The sequence below is a fragment of the Myotis nattereri genome (assembly GCF_964212035.1).
Source record: "Myotis nattereri genome assembly, chromosome: 9".
In the NCBI taxonomy this organism is placed as follows: Eukaryota; Metazoa; Chordata; class Mammalia; order Chiroptera; family Vespertilionidae; genus Myotis; species Myotis nattereri.
The window spans coordinates 2101602-2122084 of record NC_138084.1 but is presented as its reverse complement, the minus strand read 5'-3'; the positions used below and the strand labels follow the sequence as shown (position 1 = coordinate 2122084).

The following is a 20483-nucleotide window of genomic DNA, read 5'->3' as shown; positions in this document are numbered from 1 at the left end:
GATCTGATTTGATCCTGATCCCTGCTCCCCTTTTGCAGATGCTGCTCAGAGGTTAAGCCTAAGGTCACACAGCGAGCAAATGACTAGGCTGGGACTCGAAGCCTGGCAGACCAGCTCCAGAGCTTGTGGGCTTAAACCGGCGGTTCTCAACCTGTGGGTCGCGGCCCCTTTGGGGGTCGAACGACCCTTTCACAGGGGTCGCCTAAGACCATCGGAAAACACATCTATCATTACATATTGTTTTTGTGATTCATCACTGTGCTTTAATGATGTTCAATGTGTAACAATGAAATTGGGGGTCACCACCACATGGGGAGCTGTGTTAAAGGGTCGTGGCGTTAGGAAGGTTGAGAACCACTGGCTTAAACCCTTCGTGTACTGTCGCCTCGATGAGTGAAAATGAGTGTCCTGGGCATTTCCGCGGCACGAGAAAGGGTGGGGGAAACTGCAGGAGGCTCGAAGCAACACTTGCTGAGGGGCCTGGTCCTTACCATGTATGTGTTTTTCTTTTGTTTTGTTTTTTAATGTTTTTTGTTTGTTTGTTGTTAATCCTCACCCAAGGATACTTGCCCACTGATTTTTAGGGAGAGTGGGAGAGAGAGGGAAAGCCAGAGAGGAACATCGACGTGAGAGAAACACATCGACCGGTTGCCTCCTGCAGGAGCCCTGGTGGAGCCTGCAACCGAGGTCCGTGCCCTTGATGGGAATCGAACCCAGGACCCTTCAGTCCGCAGGCCGACGCTCTATCCACTGAGCCACACCGGCCAGGGCTATGTTGTATGTTGATGACGGGTGCACATCAGAACTTGGGGGCTGCCCGGTGACTGGGTAAAAGGCTGAACTCTTTCCCCGGAGAGTGGAGGGGGTGGGGGCTGGGGGGGCGGAGAGAGGGGCTGGCTGTGGGGCTCAGGCAGGAGCTGGTTCTCCACGGGGGCGGGACTAACGAGGGGACGCTTTAGAGCAGCGGTTCTCAGCCTTGGCTGCACATTAGAATCACCTGGGGATCTTTTTAAAATCCTGATTTCTGGGCCTCCTCCTCCGGAAAGTCTGTGTCTTTGTTACTAATGTTGTGGCCCCTCCCCATCACAAAGAAACAGAATTCCCTGAGGATGAGGCCCAGAAATCAGGATTTTAAAAAGATTCCCAGGTGATTCTAATGTGCAGCCAAGGTCGAGAACCACTGGTCTAGAGGGAGTGGCTTTTACTCTTCCTGATAAAGAGAGAGGAGGAGCACATGCCCCAAGATTTCAACCCCGACCGCGCGGGTGCAGGAGGTCCTGTGTGAGCACCACGCTTTGCCGAGCTCCTGCCGTGGTGGTGACGGTGGGCGGGCGGGAGGGAGCCTGGGGAGGCAGAAGGGCGGGTCGCCTGGAGGACGAAGCCCTGAGCAGGGTGGGAAGGAAGGGACAGCGGCGCAGCGCCAAAGCCAGGGGGCCTTCGGGCCGGCCAGCGCCGCTCTCTGCTGGGCATGGTGCCTGGGACGCCCCTGGGTCCCCAGGAAGGCGCCGCAATCCCAGGGAAAAAGAGACTGAGGCTCAGGGGGGTCCCAGGACCTTGGCCGGCGTCGTCCGGCGAGGAAGTGCCTGGGACTGGCTCTGAGAGGGGTCTGACTGCTGGGGCCCCGATCACAGTCCCACTGGCCTGAGCGACAGCTCCTGACTTAGTGGAGGGGAGGCCAGGCTGTTCCCCTCCTGGGCTCCGAGAGCTGAGCCCCGAGACTCGCTGCTGCCCCCCTCTTCTCTGAGGCCTGACCCGCTGAGCTTGGGAATGTGTCCGTCTCCCAATCCCCAGCTCTTCCGGGCCCTCTGACACGGCTGGGCTGGCGGCGGGGCCCTGGGTCAGTTAGCCACGGGCTACACCCAGACCTCAGGGCCCCGGGGAGGACAGAGCCTGGCCCTGGCCTGGGCGCGGCTGGGACATATAAGAGAAGGAGGACTTCTTGGCAGAGGGTTATTGAGCATCTGCTCTGTGCCCGGCCCTGCCACGTGGCAGACATCATCCCACTCAGTCCTCACAGCCACTGCCCCTCCCAGCGTGGCACCAGCGTGGCACCAGCGCTCCCCAGGGGACAGTGAGGAGACCTCGATGCTGAGACGTCATCGCCCAAGAGCCAGGCTCCCCGGAGCAGAGCCAGGGTCTGGCCCCGGCCTGCCCACCCCAGTGCTCACGACCTGGTCCGCTCCGTGGGCGCCGCGGGACCTGCGGAGACCCAGGCCCTGGCCGGACCTGTGGGTCCTGAGCTGCTGAAGGGACCGGCGAGGGTCCAGGCTGAACGTGTCCCCCACGGAGCCCCAGGGCCCCACCGCAGGCATAAGCCTTCTGGGGACTCAGAGTTCGAGGCTTGGCCACAGCCCGCAGACTTTCCCCCCTGCTTATCTAGGTCCTGCCCTCGCCACGCCCCCTGCGGGTGCACCCCGCTCCCTGTGGCAGCTCGCTCTCCTCCGAGGGAATTACACAGACTTGGAAGTGACCCTAGAGGTCACAGTCCAGTCCCTGCCCGCACTGTGACAGGCACAAGAGAAAACGAAAAGAAGGGCTCCATCTCCTCCCCCCAATACAAACCCCACAACCAGACGTCTGTAAGTTACGGCCAAAAGTGACCCCCACAGATGACCGAGTAGAGAGAACCATTGGACAATGAGGAAAAGGGTCCACGGCTAAGGAAGTTTAGAAAATTCCCTTATTAATTCTCAGGGCCGTTAATATGCTAATGAGGGGGAAGAGCATACCATGGGTTTCCCAAACTTATTTGACCATGGAACCCTTCGGCAGCTGATCTGTCAGGACCCATGTTCCATGGAACACACTTTGAGAAAGGTTACTCGGGCTTCTTGGATCTAATTCCCTGGTGGATATTTGAACCGTTCCTGTTGCCACAACACTGGGACTCGGGTGCCAGGTGGAGTCACACCTCCAGTGCCTGGCACACGCTGTGCCGCCCAAGACCCCTCTGCCAAGAAGTCTTCCTTCTCTTATATGTCCCTGCCGCGCCCAGGCCAGGGCCAGGCTCTGTCCTCCCCGGGGCCCTGAGGTCTGGGTGTAGCCCGTGGCTAACTGACCCAGGGCCCCGCCGCCAGCCCAGCCGTGGCAGAGGGCCCGGAAGAGCTGGGGATTGGGAGACGGACACATTCCCAAGCTCAGCGGGTCAGGCCTCAGAGAAGAGGGGGGCAGCAGCGAGTCTCGGGGCTCAGCTCTCGGAGCCCAGGAGGGGAACAGCCTGGCCTCCCCTCCACTAAGTCAGGAGCTGTCCTCAGGCCAGTGGGACTGTGATCGGGGCCCCAGCAGTCAGACCCCTCTCAGAGCCAGTCCCAGGCACTTCCTCGCCGGACAACGCCGGCCAAGGTCCTGGGACCCCCCTGAGCCTCAGTCTCTTTTTCCCTGGGATTGCGGCGCCTTCCTGGGGACCCAGGGGCGTCCCAGGCACCATGCCCAGCAGAGAGCGGCGCTGGCCGGCCCCAAGGCCCCCTGGCTTTGGCGCTGCGCTGCTGTCCCTTCCTTCCCACCCTGCTCAGGGCTTCGTCCTCCAGGCGACCCGCCCTTCCGCCTCCCCAGGCTCCCTCCCGCCCGCCCCCCGTCACCAGCTGCAAGGCAGTGACTGCCCGCAGGGCAGGGCTCTAGGGCGGGAATCCCTCCACGGGGCACCTGCTGTCCGCCCCCCACCCCCGGCTTCCTGGGGGGGACACCCATTTCCAGCTGCTGTGGCTGCTGGTGCTAAGGGCTCACAGCTGCCCACTTTGGGAAGTGTGAGTCACACCCTTCCCCAAACCCTGCATCTTGGCCTACGAAACCCCGCCTCCTGGCTTCACGGTGGGCATGAGTCTGTGCTTCAGAGCGGCCCCCACCACCGGGGACCCGCCTGGAGCGCGGGGGCAGCTGGGACCACACCGGGCCCTGGCTCATGTCACCTGTCTGGTCCTGCTTCTGTCGAGAGCGCCCCCCCCCCACCCCCCCACCCCCCCCCGGCAACCAGGGGCACAAAGCCCTCGTCGCAGGCTCTGCTTCTAGGAAGCTGGCCAAGACCCCCTACCTCCCGCTGCGGGGCCACTCACCCCCGGACGCCACTCCGAGCTCCCGGCCGCTCTGCGTCGGGCTCCACCGCGGCCCCACGGAGCCGGAGCCGGCGGACCGGCGTTTATAGCATTAGACTTTGTCTCTTTGCCCTCCGGCCGCACCTCCTGCTTTGAACCAGCGGTGTGAGCTGCCCACACCGGTGTGAGCTGCTTCTGTTCCCCAAACCCAGGCGGGTGAAAATCCTCGCAGGTCGCCTCGGCAAGCCGCACGCTGGCGTGGACTCGCGGGCAGTGAGGACAGGGTCCGTGGCTGAGGGGCGCTGCCAGGCCGACCCCTTCACAGAGCAGGGCAGCCGGAGGAGGTGATGGTGAAATCTTCCCGGGGCCGGAGGGAGAGCCTCGGAGAAGATCTCATTTTGGACCATTTCAAACACGCACCCAAGTGGGGAGAACGGCCCAGGGGGCCCCCCGCACTGCCCCCACTCAGCTCTGGGCCGATTGTGAAAATGGGGGGCGGGGGGGGCAGGGTGATGGGCAGGCCACTCGGCAGGTGATTTGCCGAAAGGCAACCCCACAGCCACAGGCCCCCGCTTGGGTGCCGCGTGGAAAGCTAAGGCGGTTGTGCTACTTTCCCTTCCCAGACCCCGGCGCCCCGAGGAAATCTCTTAGGAAGCAACAGGGAGAGTGGCAGGTCCTTCCTCGGTTCCTTTTTCTTAATCCCCCCCTCCCCCCTCCCCCGCCCCTTGGAGACCCATGTGCACAAGGCAAACCGCAAAGCTCGGGTCCTCTTGACTCCCACCCACCGCCGGGCGGCAGGGGAGCGGCCGGCCCGCAGGACACCACCCGCCACCAGGGGGCAGCAGGGCTCCTGAAACCAGGCCTGGCCGCTCCCAGGCATCTGGCTGGGGGCTGGGGGGCTGGGACGGTCTCCCCCATATCCTAGGCTTCCCCGGGCTGGCTGGGCCACAGAGGAAGGGGTGTCTCCCCTGGGGCCCCTCTTCCTGCCGGGAAGGCCTCAGGGTGGTTGCTTCTCACCCAAGTCCCCTCAGGCCCCCTTCCACCCCCGGACGCCAGTGCCCGCTCAGGCCCTCTGTGGCTAGCCCGGGCCCTGCTGCCACGCCTGCCGCAGGGAGACCGCCGGCCTGAGGCCCAGGCTCGGCGAGTGGAGTGGACTCCCCCGCAAAGAAAGACACGGGTCCCACCCAGAACCCGCCACTCTGAGCCACGGCCAGAGGCCCAGCACCCCAGTCCCCGTCCCCCCTCACGGGCCAGGCTCCGCTCGCCCCCTCACCCATCCACTCGCCCATGTGCCAGCCAGCCCTGGCACAGCACCCAGTCCGCGCCACACAGGACCCACTGAGCGGGGAGGACACACCCTTGCCTCCCGCCTGGGCTCTCACTGGCCGGGTCCTGATGGGCAGGTCGGCCCGCCCCTGCGGGTGCCCTGCCGGGAGACATAAAGCCTGCCAGGCCGCTCCTGGGGCACCTCTGCCGTCGCCATGAAGGGGAGCAGCACCCTCCTGCTGGTGGCCGCCACCCTGCTCTGCACCTGCGGTGAGTCCGCTGCCAGGGGCCTCAGCACATTCTGCTGGGGGTGGGGGGTTGGCGGGAGGCTAGGAAGCTAGAAACCCAGGCGCTGGGTCCTCACCGTGGACAGCGCCCACCTTCCCAGGACCCCACCCCCTCCTCCATCACAGAACAGACGTGGGCAACCACCCGGGCCCCTGCCAACTCCATACCCACCCCAGCCTGACCCTCCCCTTCCAGCCCCAGGCTGGCCAAGCTCGCATGGAGGGGGAGTTCCCATGTCTGGGCTCAATCCCCCCCACCCCGACCCCCGGACCCAGAAGCTTGGAGTGAAGAAAGCTGAGGTTAGGGTGATGGGCGGCGTCCGCAGGCGGGTGGATCGGGGAGGTTGTGGAGGAAGATCGGGGGGCAGGTGAGGCAGGGTCATCGAGGGGGACACCTGGGGCAGGTGAGGCGGGAGACCTGGAGGGGAGGGCGGCACTGTCCCCCCACCGTGCAGGGCTGGCCGCGGACGAGGACAACAGCGAGTTCTTCATGGAATTCCTGCAAACGCTGCTGGTGGGGGATCCGGAGGAGCTGTACACCGGGCCCCTGGCCAAGTACGAGGTCAACGCGGCCTGCAGGGAGGCACTGACCACGCTCAAGTCCTGCATAGACGGCCTGCAGCCCGCGCACAAGGCAGAGCTGATCAAGCTGCTGGTACCGTGGCTGGGGGGCGCCCTCCTCCCCCGCCTGCAGCCCACGCACCCCAACCTGCCTCAGCTCACTGCCCGGGAGCAGCCCTCAGCACCCACCACAAACCCCACTTCCCCAGCGGCTGGGAGGGCCCCAGCTGCAGTGGCCGAGCCCACGGGCCCCCCACAGGGTGGCCTGCGCCTGTTTTCCCCGCGGCTCTCCAGTAATTGGTCGCCGGGGCGGGCACCCCGGTGTCTGCCTTGCAGGTGCTTGTGCTGGGCTGAGCACGGTGCCGAGGGACCCGGATGTGGCCACAAGCAGCCACAGGACCAGCTACACGAGCCGCCGTGGCCACGCCACCCACTGCCACTTCCCCAGCGTGATTTTATCCGCAACCGTTCAATCAATAAAGCCTCCTGCAGCCCAGGCTCTGGCTCCTGTCTCTTCACACACGCAGGTTCACAACCACACATGCACGCACACACACGCACACACATGCACACGCACACGCAGGCGCCCATACATGGGGTTGCACGCATGAAGCATGCACCTGTAAGTGCCCACACAGACGGCAGACCCCCCTCCCGCGTGCGAGGAAATCCAGTCTGAAGCCTGTGGAGGCCGAAGGACCGAGCAGATGGAAGGCAGGGAGGCCACGGGCAGGAGAAGGCGTGCAGCCAGCGGTGGGGGCGGGAACGGGCTGGGAGCCAGGTGGGCAGGGAGGCGAGGGGAAGTGGCCAGGCTGGGGGCGCTGGGAGGGTGCTCGCTCTGAGACGAGAAGCACACACAGTGAGCACAGGGCCCGGGTCCAGGGGGCTGAGAGCAATCAATCCCCGACGTCGCCCACGGGAGGGGCCCAGGAGGAACCCCGAGGGGTGAAGACAGGCGCCGGCCGTGAGGACCCTGAGGGGCCGCTCGCCAGCAGGGCGCCAGCACAGAGCCCCCCTCCAGCTCCCGCCCGCCCGCCCAGCACAACCACCCTCACCTGGGACCGAGCCCCTCCTGCCTGCTCCCCGGTCCATGGGCGCTGCTGGGGGGCTCAGAGGTTTGCTCCTGGGCCACCCGGGAGCAGGGCCTGGCCAGAGCGGGGTTCCTCTAACAGAAGCCATTGTCTGCATCACAGAGCCGGCGATCTAGAACCCACCTTCCCACAGAGCCACATTCTAGAGCCCAGGGGCCGGGGCCCCCCCCCGATTCTTAAAGCCCCCCGGTGGGAGAGGAGGGGGAGGTAGAAGCCTTACTCTCCATGTCCCTTTTTCGGGAACTCCCTGACACGGAGGACGATGCGACGGGACCACCTCTGAGGAGGCTTGGTCCATAGGTTGCTCGGAGCACCGCCCCTGGACCAGGTAAGGGCTTCCCAGAGAGCCCCTCGTTCACCCCCTAGCACAGCCTCAGCCCAGAAGCTCCCACCTCCACCCCCTGCCCGGCCGGCCAGCCGGCACGCCCAGCACCCTCTGAGCGGGAGGAAGCTGGCCAGACCCCCTGGAGCAGGGAGGGTGGTCGGGGAGGCCCAGAAGGGGCAGCCAGCCTGGGCGGGTCCCCGAGCTCTGACGCTGCTGCCCTGGGCCTGGGGAGGCAGAGCAAACCCACAGAAGCGTCCACTGCCCTGAGGCGTGGGCCCCAGCTCGCCGCCCTGCTGAGGAGTGGGGGACCGGCAGCCCTGCCCACTGTGGGGGCAGAGGCAGGCACGGGGCGGGGCGGGCTCCCAGCCTGTGCTCACCTTCCTCGCCACAGAGCCGGCCATGACGGAAGAAGTATGGGTGGGCACCTGGAGGCCCCATCGCCCCCGGGGGCCCATCATGGCTCTCTACGGCAGCCCGGGCCCCAAGTACCTGATTCCACCCACCACAGGCAGGTGCCTTGAGCCGGGAAGGGGTGGGAGGGACCAGCCAGGTGTGGGGTGGGCCTGGGGAGGGGTGAGGAGGGATGGGGAAGGTCTGGGGTGGCCCGGGGCTCGCATCAACCCCTCTGGGGTCAGGAGGCTGGGGAGCTGGATCGGCTCGGGGTGCTCAGAGTCCCCGCCCACAGGCTTCATGAAGCACACGCCCACCAAGGTGCGGGCGCCGGCCTACAGCTTCCGCGGGGCCCCCCTGCTCCTGGCCGAGAACTGCTCCCCGGGGCCTCGCTACAGTGTGAACCCCAAGGTACTGAGGACTGGCAAGGACCTCGGCCCTGCCTTCTCCATCCTGGGGCGCTACCACACCAAGACCACGATGACCCCTGGCCCCGGTGAGTGACAGTGGCCCGGCCCAGCCCAGCAGCAGCCACTGCACCCAGAGCCGGAGCCGGAGCTGAGCCGGAGTCGAGCTGGAGTTGGGGTGGGAGGGAGCACATCCTTGGCAGCCTAGGCGCCTTCTCCTCGGAGCTGCTGACCCCGGGGGAGCCCTGACCACCTGACCCAACGCTGACCTGGGCCTTGCTGGGCGCCTGCCCCACCCCAATGCCCCCTTTGCACTCGGCACACCGCCCGCCCACCTCAGTCACCCCGCCCCCCCCGCCCCGTGTGGGGCCCCCAGGGCCCGGCGTCTACAAGGTTGGGGGTCATTCCTGAGGCCCCGGCACGGGCCAGGCTCTGCAGGAGGGTCCTGGCCTCCCAGCACCTCCTCTGCCCCTGTCCTCCCGCAGGCGACTACTTTCCAGAGAAATCTACCAAGTATGTGTTCGACTCGGCGCCCAGCCACTCCATTTCTGCCCGGACCAAGACCTTCCGGGTGGACAGCACCCCAGGTCCGCGGCCGAGCGGGTGGGGACCCGGGTGAGGCAGGTGGGCAGCCCAGGGCGGAGCCACGGAGACTCAGCACTGCGCCCCCCGCAGGCCCTGCCGCCTACATGCTGCCCATGGTGATGGGGCCCCACACGGTGGGCAAGGCCTCCCAGCCCTCCTTCTCCATCAAGGGCCGCAGCAAGCTGGGCGGCTTCAGCGAAGACCTGCATAAGGCAAGGGGCACCCAGGGGGCCCGTCTGACCCCTCCCCCAGGACCCCCCTCCTGAGGCCCCTCATCACCCCTCGGGCGTCGGCCACATGCCTGGGCCACATTCGAGGGCGGAGGAGGGCTGAGCCGCGAAGGGGTCCCCAGGCCCTGTGTTGGCAGGAGGCAGGGAGGACACCCTGAGCTGTGAGCACGGGGGGAGGGCTCTGGGGGTGGGCTTATGCTGAGCCGCTCCGACGACCCTGCTGTCCAGCCCGCCCACCGCCAGGCCCACAGGACAGGTCCCAGCGGGCAGTGGCCTCTCACGGCTCACATGGGGGATGAGCCGGGGCTGCCACACCCTGGGGCGTCACTGCCACCACAAGGCTGAAATGGGGGGGGGGGCATCCACACAGAGGGACCCACAGCACTGCGGCTTCATTGCCACGGGGAACGCTGTGGAGACAGGAGGGCCCTGACTCACAGGCAGTGACTTGGGGCCGGAAACCCCGGCCAGCACTGGCCCTGGCCTCCGGTCGCGTGCCTTGGCAGCCAAGCTGTCTGAGCCTCTCGCCTCCCAGACCCCAGGTCCTGCGGCCTACCACCAGACCGACGTGCAGGTGACCAAGTTCAAGGCTCCGCAGTACACCATTGCGGCCCGAGTGGAGCCCCCGGGGGACAAGACCCTCAAGCCAGGACCAGGAGCCCACAGCCCCGAGAAGGTCTGGGAGGCCGAGGGGTGCAGGGAAGGGGGTGGGCCAGGGAGATCCAGCCCAGACTGGCGGGGGCGGGAGATGGGCCTGTGGGGTGGGGGCAGGGGTGCCGGCCCCTCACAGCTTCTCCTCCGCCAGGTGACCCTGACCAAGCCCTGCGCCCCCATCGTCACCTTTGGCATCAAACATTCCGACTACATGACCCCCCTGATCCTGCAGGTGGACTAGCCCCGGGCGGGGCAGGGATGGGCAGAGCCCAGCCACCGCCCGCCTGGCCCGCGGGCCGAAGCACACTTCTTTGGACAATTATGATTTTTCTATGCACCCCCTTGCTAATTGTGTTCCCACATATATAATAAATCATGATTCCATTTGCTATGGACTTGTCTTGGGGTAGGGGCCGGCGCTGCCGCCTGGGGTCTGGGCAGACAGGAGGGCTGGGGGGCGAGGCTGCCCTGACCCCATGGGCACACCCGTGCCTCTCCCACACGCTCTCCCTTCCCGATGGGCTCTCCCCACCGCAGAGAAGGGGTCTGTTCCGCCCCTCAAATCTGCAGTGACCGCCCCAAACTGCTGCTGGGTGACTTCTGGGCCACACAGCACACGGACACCCACCCCACCTTGCTCCCCTTCAGCAACAGCACCACGTTGTGGGGTGCAGCACCTGCAGCACCTGGGCAGCTGGCCTGTCCAACCTCTGCTCACCCAGCACTGCCCTGAAGTCGTGGGAGCAACCGCCAGTGATGCAGCCAGCCTGTCCAGGTGAGGCCTGGCATCCTGGCACAGCCTGTCCTGTCCCAGCCACTAACTGTGGGGCATCGGTCACCTGTGACTTTTTAAAAAATATTCTTATCAGAGAGGGAGAGGGAAACATCAACGATGAGAATCACCGACCCGCTGCCTCCCGCACGGCCCCCACTGGGGATGGAGCCCACAGCCCAGGCACGTGCCCTGACCAGGAATCCAATCACAACCTCCTGGTTCACAGGTTGACGCTCAACCAGAGCCATCCAGCCGGGCTCACTGCGATTTGATTGACACGGGGGCCTTCTTAGTCCGCACAAGAGGATATGTTATTAATTTCAGAGACAGGGCGATGGAAAAACATCAATGTGAGAAACACCAGCCAGCTGCCTTCTGCATGCACTGACCGGGACCGAACCCGTGACCTCCCGGTGTACAGGGTTACGCCCCAGGCCACTGAGCAACCCGGCCACGGCTGAGTGACTTGGTAGGGTGCCCTGATACACCCCAGCCAGGCAGGCAGCACAGGACAGGGCAGGTGTCAGCTGTCGCGTGGTCACTCCCTGGCCCCATACCAGGCGATGCAGCCCTGTCCCTGGCTGTTACTGAGCCTGAGCAGAGCACGCGTCTGAGCGAACGAGTGAGGAGCAAGGACCTGGGAGAACCCGAGAGGGGAAGCAGGCGGGCCCAGCCCTAGGTGCCCACCACATCCAGGACTGGGGCCAGTGCCACAAAGCCCTCAAGCCCAGGGAAATGCTGTTTATTCCAAATTTTTATTGTCTCGTCCTTGAGTTGTGGGGGAGCCTGGCAGGTCGTCCTCACATGAGATGGGCTGCTCTGAGGGCTCAGTGTCGGCAATCCTCCCAGCACAGTTAGGCACCGTGTGCACACACACCCGTGCCGAGGAGGGTGCCGGCCTGCGCGCCGCCTTCATGGAATCCACCCTCACACAAGAACGGGAAGCAGGAAGTCCAGGCCCCAAAACGGCTGAAGTTGCAAGGGCCCTGGAGACCGACGGAGGTGGGCAAGCACAGCAGAGTCAGAGCAGGACGCTCCCGGAGGCCGCCCGACAGAGCCACACTCATCCGCACCCCCGAGAGGCAGAGCCCTGGGGCGTGGTGACCTCGTGCCATAGCAGAGCCATGTTCTCCGGGCGAGGCCAGCACCGGAGGCCAGGGAGGCGTGGGGGCGTGGAGCGCGGGCTCAGCTGTCTGCAGGACCAGGGGAGGCATGGCAGGCAGCGGCAGCCGCGTGGTGATGGGCACAAGCCCCCACGACGGGGTTCACTGGAGAAGCGGAGGCTGAGCCAGAGCTGAGGTGCCCGGGGTCACAGGGCTGGACCACCATGGAGGGAAGCAGCCCAGAGACGGGTGGGTTCGAGAGCTCGGTGACATGAGCATGCGCTGGAGGGCAGGGCAGACAGAGCAGAGCCCTTGGACCCCTCCCGGAGGCCGAGGGGCCCAGCCAGGTGCGCTGGAGGACACCAGGGTGACCATGAGGACAGGCTCGGCCTGCTGGGAGGAGCAGCGGATGGCAGGAGCCAACAAGCCCCAGGGGGTGACGGTGCAGGCAGGCGGACAGTGGGCCGACAGCCTGCGGCAGTAATGGGAGACCGGGAAGGCAGAGGATAGGAACAAAGGCGCGAAGGACAGAGCCAGTAACTGGCTCTATGTGAGGACAAGGGCACTGGGGTCTCCCTGGGGTGAGAAGCCGCGGGCCTGGGGTTTGGTTTGTGTGGACACAAGGCCTGCCAAGTGGGAAGTTAGGGCCCGGGGACAGGCCGTTGGGAGGACAGGCTGCAGAAGCTGGGGAGGAGGCCTGGCTCAGAGCTCCCTCACAGCACGGAGGACTCCCTGTGGGAGGAAGGGCTGGCTTGGTGCAGAGGGAATCGCCCAGGGACCCTCAAGAAGTGACCACAGGTCCTACGAACAGGCTCCTTACAGGGAAGCCCGCTGTCAAGACCCATAGAAGCCCTCATGCACGTGCACGCACACGTGTACGCACACACTGCCCGACTCTGAACTGCCAAAGGGACCTGCTTCTAGAGCCCTGGTCGGCAGGAAACGCATCTCTGGGTGGATCCTCAATCCTGAGAAAACGTGGATTTCTGCTCTTGGATACATGGCCACGAGATCCAGAAGGCTGTGGCCTGGGCCCCCAGCCAGGACTGCATTCCACTCCTTCATCCGCACCACCTGCTCTTCCCCGGAAGTCTGGCTTCAGCCACAGGACTGGAGGGCAGGCCGAGGCCGAGATCGAGGCCGAGTGGCGGCCCTCAGCACCGCCGCCCACCCCACTGTGCTCGGCAGCCTGGGGCAGGAGGAACTGCCACCCTGGGCTGGAACCCACGTGGGGAAGATGGCGCTGATCTGAGGTTCACAGCCTCTCCTGCTTCCGTCAGATCCAGGCACCAGAGAGCAGACGCGGCCTTTCCCAGACAAGGATGGGGTATCAGAGCCGAGGGCTGGGGAAGGGCTGCGGGCCACGGGCGGCCATGTCCAGGGTTCCCGGCTGCTCTGCTCCTAGGAGGCTGTCGGTGCCGCGAGCACCTGGGGCCCCTGCGCCAGCCACACAGCTCAGGTCGGAGGCAGCTGGTCTCCCAGCCACACGGGAGGAGACCCTAAGCCACGGTCACCATGTCAAAGCAGTGTTAGGGAGCAGGTCCTCTGCAGCCAGGCACCCGGCAGGAGACCCTCGTTGCCCAGGGCACCCCGGAGCCAGCTCCACTGGCTCACGTCCTTGCTCTGGCCAGGAGGTAGTAGAGGATGAAGAAGACCACGACCAGGCCCCCGGCCACACCGCACAGCAGCTTCCGGTTGTCTCGCCCAGACCGCGTCATCGTGGAAAAGCGCTTCACGCTCCCCGTGAGCAGGCCTGTCATGCTCATGAAATCCGAGCCCTGGAGGAGGAACACAGCACGGTCACACGGGCAGAGCCTCCCCGGTCCCCAGGGCTGCCCAGCGGGCAGAGGGCGGGGCTGACCGAGACACGCGTGCAAGTCGCAGACCTTACCATGCCGTCCAGGTACCGGTTCTGGTCCTCCGTATCCCTATCGATGTCCAGGGCCAGCTGGTCAGGACACAGAGGGAGGGGGGTCAGGCCAGGGCACACCCACTGCACAGGACCTGACCCCCCACGAGACCAACAGACCCTGCCACCACCAGGGGTCAGGTCCAGATGTCACCTGGGCCTCACACAGGTGGGAAGCCCATGAAACCCTTCCAGACCTCTACCCCCTCAGGCCCCCGCTCCAGGGTGTCAGCTGGAGCGACAGTGGCCCACTACTGACCGATTTGAGCCTGGTGACCTTGGAGGCCAGGCTATCAGCCATCCGCCGGTTCTCCTGGTCTAGCATCTCCTCCACGGCACCGGAGCTCTGAGCTGCAGGAAGAGAGAGGCTGAGGGGCACACCCATGGCGGGCCCTGGACCCCTGCACAGCGGCCCTGGGCGGCCTCCGGGCCTCACTACAATTCTATCTGGCCAGGTCTGACGTCCCGGGGGCCTGTGGTCGCCTGTGTGGGTTGAGCAGGTCCAGCCCTAACCCAGGGTCTGGTGCCTGGACTTCGCAGCAGGGGGAGGCTGCATGAGCACCTGTCACGTAAGCCCCTGTCCGACCTACACGCCCAGGCCGGGTGGGCAGGCACCCCCCAGTGTACAACCCCACAGGCTGTCACACGGGCGCTGCCGGACACTGTCCGTGACAGATCTGCCCCCCCCTCTGCGGACATCGCCCTCCGAGCGCCTGGGGCCTGTTCTGAGCCGCGCAGGCGGCGGCCAGGGCCGGCGGGAGGGCCCTGCGGGGACCCCTGTAAACTGCGTCCTGAAGTGACACGTGACCAGGGAGAAAACCACTCAGCAACGCTCCCCACAACAGAAGTGGGGCTGATGTCCACCCCGAGGGCAGGGCCTCGGTGCGCCCCTGAATGAGCTCAGTGCCTGCCGAGACCGGGGGCATCAGGTGCCAAGGCCCAGGCGCCCCACGTGACCCAGCTGCGGGGGCGCGGCCCGAGTCGCCCCTGTGTCCACACCACAGGGAGGAGGGCGCGCGTCCTACTGGCCACTCAGGGTCACGAATCCCTACTGGCCAAGGCAGCTCAGCGACACCCCACTGCGGCCCTCCCAGCACGCCGCCTCCGGGGCCCCGAGCAGACGGCCCCGCCCCGCCCGCCCCCCAGGATCCCCGGGCTCACCGCGAGCCCAGTCCGCCATCGCGCCGCCCGGCCCGACCCGGGCCCCGACTCGCCGCTGCCTCCCGCGACGTGGCACCGTCACGCGAGGGCGCTTCCGGCACGCCCCTTCCGTCCTCCGCCGTCAACTTCCGGCCGAGGGGTTGGGGCGGTGCGGGGAGAGGAAGTGATGCGCTGGGGAGGCGGGGCGCGCCTGCGCCCTGCGGTGGGTGTGCTCGGGGCGGGGCGCGGGGCTGCCCCGACTGACGCGCGACAACAGAGGCGCGACAGTGCTTGTTGCGTTTCCCCCCGCGCCGCGGTGGGCGCTGGCTGTGTCGCGACTCCTCGGCCCCCCGTGGGAACGGGACGTCCTGTCGTCTCTGTCCTCCCAAAGGGTGACCTGCGCACGGGCCCTGCGGCCTCCCCGCGCGTTCTCCTGCCTCCGCGCTCACCCCCCGGGCCCGGCTGCCACTCCTCCCGCCAGTCCTCTGAGCCCGCGCGGGGCCAGCCGCAACCCCTGCCGCACGCCCCGCCCCGTGGAGCGGAGGCTGTCACCCTGTCCGGCCCCAGGGCGGCTCCGGCCCCGAGGCCACGGTCACCAAGTCTGATCTTGAAGCCCCGGGCTGGCCCGCGGCCAAGCTTTCAGGTCTCACGTCACGCCGCCTTAGGGTGTGCGCAGCCCAGGCCCCGCCCCGCGCGCACGCCCCGCCCCCGCCTCGCCCGCGCGCAGCCCAGGCTCCGTCCCCCGCGGCGCCGCGCACGCCGAACCTGGGCGGGGCGGGCGGACTGGGCCCCGGAACCGCGGAGCCAGCCCCTCCCGCCTTCCCCGCGCCGGGTGCCCGGGTCGTCATGGAGCCCCGAGCGGTTGCGGATGCCCTGGAGACGGGGGAGGAGGACGTGGTCATGGAGGCTCTGCGCGCGTACAACCGCGAGGTGAGCGGGACCGTGGACGTGGGACGTGCGAGGCGGAGAGGGCAGGGTGGGGCTCGCGCGTGGTCGGCGGAGGTGCGGGAGTGGGTCGGGGAGCGAGCGCGGCGGGCGGGGCGCCGAGGCTGCGGGGCGCGGCTGGGGAGGCCGGCGGCGCACCTGGGGCAGGTGAGTGAGGTGGGGCGCCATCCTTCCGGGGGTGCCTGCGGCCTGTGCCCCGAGCCTCCCGTCTCCCCGCAGAACTCGCAGAGCTTCACGTTCGATGCTGCCCAACAGGAGGACAGGCAGGTGCGTGCTGGCCGCGGGCGGGGGGCAGGCCGGTGGCTCCTGGTGGGGGTCTGGGTGGAGCCGCTCTCCTCTCCCCACAGAGACTGGCGGAGCTGCTGGCTTCGGTTCTGGAGCAGGACTTGCCCCCCTCCCGCCGGGTCACCTGGCTGCAGAGCATCCGCATCCTGTCCAGGGACCGCAGCTGCCTGGACGCCTTCACCAGCCGCCAGAGCCTGCAGGCCCTTGCGTGCTACGCCGGCGTCGCCGAGGGGGCGGCCCCTGGGCCCCTGGACATGGGCGTTGTACTCGAATCCCTCAAGTGCCTGTGCAACCTGGTGCTCAGCAGCCCCCAGGCCCAGGCGCTGGCAGCAGAGGCCCGCCTGGTGGTGAGACTCGCCCAGCGCGTGGGGCTGCACGGGGAGAGCAGCTTCCCCCACGAGGTCCAGCTCTTTGACCTGCGCCTCCTGTTCCTGCTCACGGCACTCCGGCCCGAGGTGCGCCAGCAGCTGTTCCAGGAGCTGCAGGGCGTGCCCCTGCTCACCAAGGCCTTGCAGCTGACGCTGGGCGTGGCCCCGGGCCAGAGCCCCCCAGAGCGCCTCCCTCCCCAGCAGACGGAGCGGGCCATGGAGGTCCTCAAGGTGCTCTTCAACATCACTTTCGACTCCGTCAGGAGGGACGTGGACGAGGTGAGGGCTGCCCTGCGCCCGTGGCTGGTGCCTCCTGGGCCTGCCGCGCTGAGGGGCACCCTCATGTGTCGGGTGTCGGCCTCGGACAGGACGCTCAGCCCGCAGCGAGGGAGTGTCCGTTCTGGGCAGCGGCGTCCAGGGAGGTTCCTGAGGGCGGGGGAGGCTGTGGCAAGAGGCTCCGGGCAACTTCCCTACACAGTGTGATGTCATTCAAGGAACCCATGGCCGTTCTGGGGGGGGGGGGCGGGGGGGGGTGCCTTAGAGGAGACAGTCCGCACGCGTGGCCCAGGCAGCAGGACCTCGCTGGCAGCGGGACGGGTGTGGCTCTGCCACAGGAGCCCCCTTCTCTCCGGTCAGGACGACGCTGCCCTTTACCGGCGCCTGGGGACTCTGCTGCGGCACTGCGTGATGGTGGCCGCTGCTGGGGACCGCACGGAGGAGTTCCACGGGTGAGGCCGCCCATCGTGCTGGAGGCAGGGGCAGTCACCTGTCTGGACGGTGGTCCCAGCCCGCCCTAGAGCACCCACACCCGTCTGGGGGGGACCAGCGTCAGGGGTTTCCAGAAAGGCTAAGACAGAAGCCCGCGGGAGGGGCAGGGCTATGCTGCGGGGCCCTGGGCAGTGGCAGGGAAGGCCTGGTCTCTCCCCACTTCCCACTGACCAGCGCTCGGGCCGGTGCTGGCTTCCGGAGATCGCCTGGGATGCTTCAGCCCAAACGGTGGCAGGCGGGGTGCCCTCCTCGGGGACCCTCCCCGCGTGCGCCCCTGAGACCAGTCCCCCCTTCAGCTCCGGCCCGTGTCGCTCCTTAGGGCCCTGGCTGCTGGCTCGTGTCACGTGTAGCCCCAGCAGGTGCACCGAGAGCCGTGCGGCACAGGGGCCGGGGCTTACCCAGCCCCTCTCTCTGTCCCCAGCCACGCAGTGAACCTCCTGGGGAACCTGCCCGTCAAGTGTCTGGACGTCCTGCTGGCCCTGGAGCCGCGCAAAGGCTCCCTGGAGTTCCTGGGCGTGAACATGGACGTGATGGGCGCCCTCCTCAGCTTCCTGGAGAAGCGCCTGCACCAGGTTGGGGGGCCGGGGGGCTGCCCAGGGGCCCTGCTTCCCACTGGCTGGTGGAGGTCAGCTCAGTAGTGCTTGTGTTTTAGATGTTTGAGGGGTCTGGACCCTGGACTCAGTGTCACTGTGCACAGGCATCTCTTGGGGACCAGCACCCGCTGCCCCGTGACCCACAGGAACCCCGAGCCAGAGGCTCCTGAGGCCTGTAGCTGTTCGACACCGGCCCTTTGGGAGCTCCCAGGCGCTGTGAGGCCACAGGGCCAGGCGGAGGGTCAGTGGGTCCCTCAGAATCCACGTCGTCCATGCACATGGAGAGCTGGTTACAGCTGGCATTGGACATGGCTGTGACCATCTGTCCCTGCCACTGTCGCTACTGCTGCTGGTGTTGGGGTGCAGGGAGGTACCAGGCAGCGGTGCGGGGCTGCAGGCGCTCCCTGCAGAGGAGCGGGTTTGTCCTTGCTAGCTGGCCACCGTCTTCTGAGGGCGGCTTGGTGCCAGTGGTGTCCTGGCAGCGTGAAATGCTGTTTCCCACAACCCTGGCGTGTGGGCGAGGGAGTTGGGCTCGGAGCAGTCGAGCCACAGAGCCCACGTGAGGCCTGGGAGTCCCACCCGGTCCCTCCCTGAGACCAGCGCGTGGTGCGTGTGGCCGGCCTGGGGTCTCACGGCCTCACCCCGCTCCTCCGCAGACGCACCGGCTGAAGGAGGGCGTGGCCCCCGTGCTGAGCGTGCTGACCGAGTGCGCCCGCCTGCACCGCCCCGCCCGCAAGTTCCTAAAGGCCCAGGTATGGCAGCGGCCGGGCGGGCCCTGGTCACCCCGCCCTGCAGGCCAGGCTGACGGGTGCTCCCCCAGGTGCTGCCCCCGCTGAGGGACGTGAAGACCCGGCCCGAGGTGGGGGAGCTGCTGCGGAACAGGCTGGTGCGCCTCATGACGCACCTGGACACCGACGTGAAGCGGGTGGCTGAGGAGTTCCTGTTCGTCCTGTGCTCAGAGAGCGGTGAGTGTGGGCACCCGGCCCCGCCCCGGCCACCAGCCCGCCCAGGCCAGTGCGCACGCTGACCCGCCCCACCTCTGCCCACAGTGCCACGCTTCATCAAGTACACGGGCTACGGGAATGCCGCCGGCCTCCTGGCTGCCCGGGGCCTCATGGCAGGGGGCCGGCCTGAGGGCCAGTACTCGGAGGATGAGGACACGGACACGGAGGAGTACAAGGAGGCCAAGGCCAGGTGTGTCTGCGCACCCTCGGGCTCCCCCACCCTCTGGGCCCTGGGCTGGGGGTGGACTCTGAGCCCGGGCCTGTCCCCGGGTGACACGGGTCCTGACGTCCATAGTTTGGCTGAGAACAGAGGAAAGGGGCCGGCCCGGGGGACCAGCCTGAGGGAGGAGCTGCTTGACCGCCTCTGGGAGAGGGCTCCCAGGCAGTGCCCCACCCACAGCCCTCCTGGCCGGGGACTCAGTGCATCCCCCATGCCCTTCCCCGGAAAGCAGCATCAACCCGGTGACCGGGAGGGTGGAGGAGAAGCCGCCCAACCCCATGGAGGGCATGACGGAGGAGCAGAAGGAGCACGAGGCCATGAAGCTGGTGAACATGTTCGACCGGCTCTCCAGGTACGCGGTCTGGCCGGAGCCATGGCCTGTGCGACCCGGAGGCGGGGCCAGAGGAGGCCTAGGGCCCTGGCGGGTCTGTTCCTCCTGTTTGGAATCACCTGCTCTGGATCGGTGATTAGAGTTGAGGTCAGCATTATGTCTTTTTTTTTTTTTTTTTTAATATGTTTATTGACTTTAGAGAGGAAGGCAGAGGGAGAGAGAAACATCAATGATGAGAGAGAATCATTGATCGGCTGCCTCCTGGTCGCCCCTTACTGGGAATGGAGCCTGCAACGTGGGCACATACCCTTGACCAGAATCGAACCCGGAACCCTTCAGTCTGAAGGCCGGCACTCTATCCACTGAGCCAACTGGCCAGGGCAGCATTATGTCCTTTTTACAGATGACGGGAACTGAGGCCCAGAAAAACTAAGAGCCTGCCTCAGGCGTCCAGGCCACTGGGCAGCAGTTAGGGTTCGGGCCTGGCTGACAGGGTGAGCGGGCAGCCTGGGGGGCGAAGGCGGCCACCGGAGCAGGACGCCGCCCACCGCCCCTCTCCCTGCAGGCACCGCGTCATCCAGCCCATGGGGGTGAGTCCCCAAGGCCAGCTCACCTCCCTGCAGGACGCCATGTGCGAGAGCATGGAGGGCCAGCTCTCCTCCGACGCAGACTCGGACCCCGACTGAGCGCGGCCGGCCTGCCCGCCCGGCGGAGCCGGTGCTGCTTCCAGCCGTGTCCTCGGCCCCTTGCTCTTCACTCCCTAAGTTTCGTTCCCGCTCTCGCCTCTGGGACTGAGGCCTCGTCCTGCTGTCACTGTGGAAACCGGCTTCCTCAGGTGGCAGGCCTCGTGAGCCAGGAGGGGGCGGCGGCGGCTCCAGAGGGCAGGCCTGCGTTGGGGAAGGAAGCCCAGAGCCAGGCGGTCGGGGGAAAGACCCTGCTAGAACGTGTACTAATGTCAGAAACACTCTCGAGGCCTGTGTGCCGTCTCCGTCCCCAGGGAGCGCCCCCTGGGTCCTGGCTCAGCTGCCCCTGGCTGTCCACGGCGCCCGAGCTCCCCCCGTTTCACAGTTGACTCTCCGTCGACGCCCCTGGCGTGGCTCATAAACGCATGAGGACTCGCTGCTCGTGACCCGTTACTCTGTACCCTTCCGTGTCCCACAAAGCGTCACCGAAACACCCCGGAGTTTCGGGCAAGAGCGTGTGTGTGTGTGTGTGTGT

At 66.8% G+C, this 20483-nt stretch overlaps 4 protein-coding genes across 7 annotated transcripts; 3 read left to right on the top strand and 1 right to left on the bottom strand.

Moving 5' to 3' along the window:
- Positions 1-5509: 5509 nt before the first annotated feature.
- SCGB1C1 (secretoglobin family 1C member 1) lies at positions 5510-6608 on the top strand (the record flags this gene model as incomplete). Its single annotated transcript, XM_081100376.1, has 3 exons — positions 5510-5564; positions 6037-6236; positions 6479-6608. The coding sequence occupies 3 exons, from the start codon at positions 5510-5512 to the stop codon at positions 6494-6496; spliced, it is 273 nt and encodes a 90-aa protein (XP_080956502.1). The 3' UTR covers positions 6497-6608.
- Positions 6609-7957: 1349 nt separating this feature from the next.
- On the top strand, positions 7958-10212 carry CIMAP1A (ciliary microtubule associated protein 1A; the record flags this gene model as incomplete). The annotated part of the gene is made up of 6 exons (XM_081100189.1): positions 7958-8066; positions 8244-8444; positions 8841-8942; positions 9031-9152; positions 9706-9846; positions 9976-10212. 6 exons carry the CDS (start codon positions 7958-7960, stop codon positions 10063-10065), a joined length of 765 nt encoding a protein of 254 aa, XP_080956315.1. The 3' UTR covers positions 10066-10212.
- A 678-nt stretch (positions 10213-10890) lies between these two features.
- On the bottom strand, positions 10891-15419 carry BET1L (Bet1 golgi vesicular membrane trafficking protein like). Of its 3 annotated transcripts, none has more exons than XM_081100188.1 (4): positions 15304-15419; positions 13871-13962; positions 13594-13650; positions 10891-13480 (listed from the first exon to the last, which is right to left on the bottom strand). In XM_081100188.1, exons 2-4 carry the CDS (start codon positions 13934-13936, stop codon positions 13313-13315), a joined length of 291 nt encoding a protein of 96 aa, XP_080956314.1. In that variant the 5' UTR covers positions 13937-13962; positions 15304-15419; the 3' UTR covers positions 10891-13312. The 3 variants fall into 3 exon arrangements, with proteins under 3 accessions (XP_080956314.1, XP_080956313.1, XP_080956312.1); XM_081100187.1 differs by lacking the exon at positions 15304-15419 and adding an exon at positions 14773-15244 and having other exon boundaries at positions 11337-13480; XM_081100186.1 differs by lacking the exon at positions 15304-15419 and having other exon boundaries at positions 11337-13480; positions 13871-14689.
- A 48-nt stretch (positions 15420-15467) lies between these two features.
- RIC8A (RIC8 guanine nucleotide exchange factor A) lies at positions 15468-20385 on the top strand. 2 transcript variants are annotated; one of them, XM_081098599.1, is made up of 10 exons: positions 15468-15681; positions 15916-15963; positions 16044-16628; positions 16986-17077; positions 17539-17689; positions 18367-18462; positions 18531-18675; positions 18760-18904; positions 19167-19286; positions 19831-20385. In XM_081098599.1, the coding sequence occupies exons 1-10, from the start codon at positions 15598-15600 to the stop codon at positions 19949-19951; spliced, it is 1587 nt and encodes a 528-aa protein (XP_080954725.1). In that variant the 5' UTR covers positions 15468-15597; the 3' UTR covers positions 19952-20385. The 2 variants fall into 2 exon arrangements, with proteins under 2 accessions (XP_080954725.1, XP_080954726.1); XM_081098600.1 differs by lacking the exon at positions 15916-15963 and having other exon boundaries at positions 15493-15681.
- The last annotated feature ends 98 nt before the right edge of the window (positions 20386-20483 follow it).

What these genes read in the sequence shown, in the direction of transcription:
- BET1L (XM_081100186.1), bottom strand. Translation starts at nt 13,996, where the DNA reads ATGGGTGTGCCCCTCAGCCTCTCTCTTCCTGCAGCTCAGAGCTCCGGT. An exon ending in AGGTCACCAGGCTCAAATCG is followed by an intron (nt 13,651 to 13,870) that starts GTCAGTAGTGGG and finishes TGTCCTGACCAG; the next exon opens with CTGGCCCTGGACATCGATAG. An exon ending in ACCGGTACCTGGACGGCATG is followed by an intron (nt 13,481 to 13,593) that starts GTAAGGTCTGCG and finishes TTCCTCCTCCAG; the next exon opens with GGCTCGGATTTCATGAGCAT.
- RIC8A (XM_081098599.1), top strand. Translation starts at nt 15,598, where the DNA reads ATGGAGCCCCGAGCGGTTGCGGATGCCCTGGAGACGGGGGAGGAGGAC. An exon ending in TCAGGAGGGACGTGGACGAG is followed by an intron (nt 16,629 to 16,985) that starts GTGAGGGCTGCC and finishes CTCTCCGGTCAG; the next exon opens with GACGACGCTGCCCTTTACCG. An exon ending in CGTCCTGTGCTCAGAGAGCG is followed by an intron (nt 18,676 to 18,759) that starts GTGAGTGTGGGC and finishes CTCTGCCCACAG; the next exon opens with TGCCACGCTTCATCAAGTAC.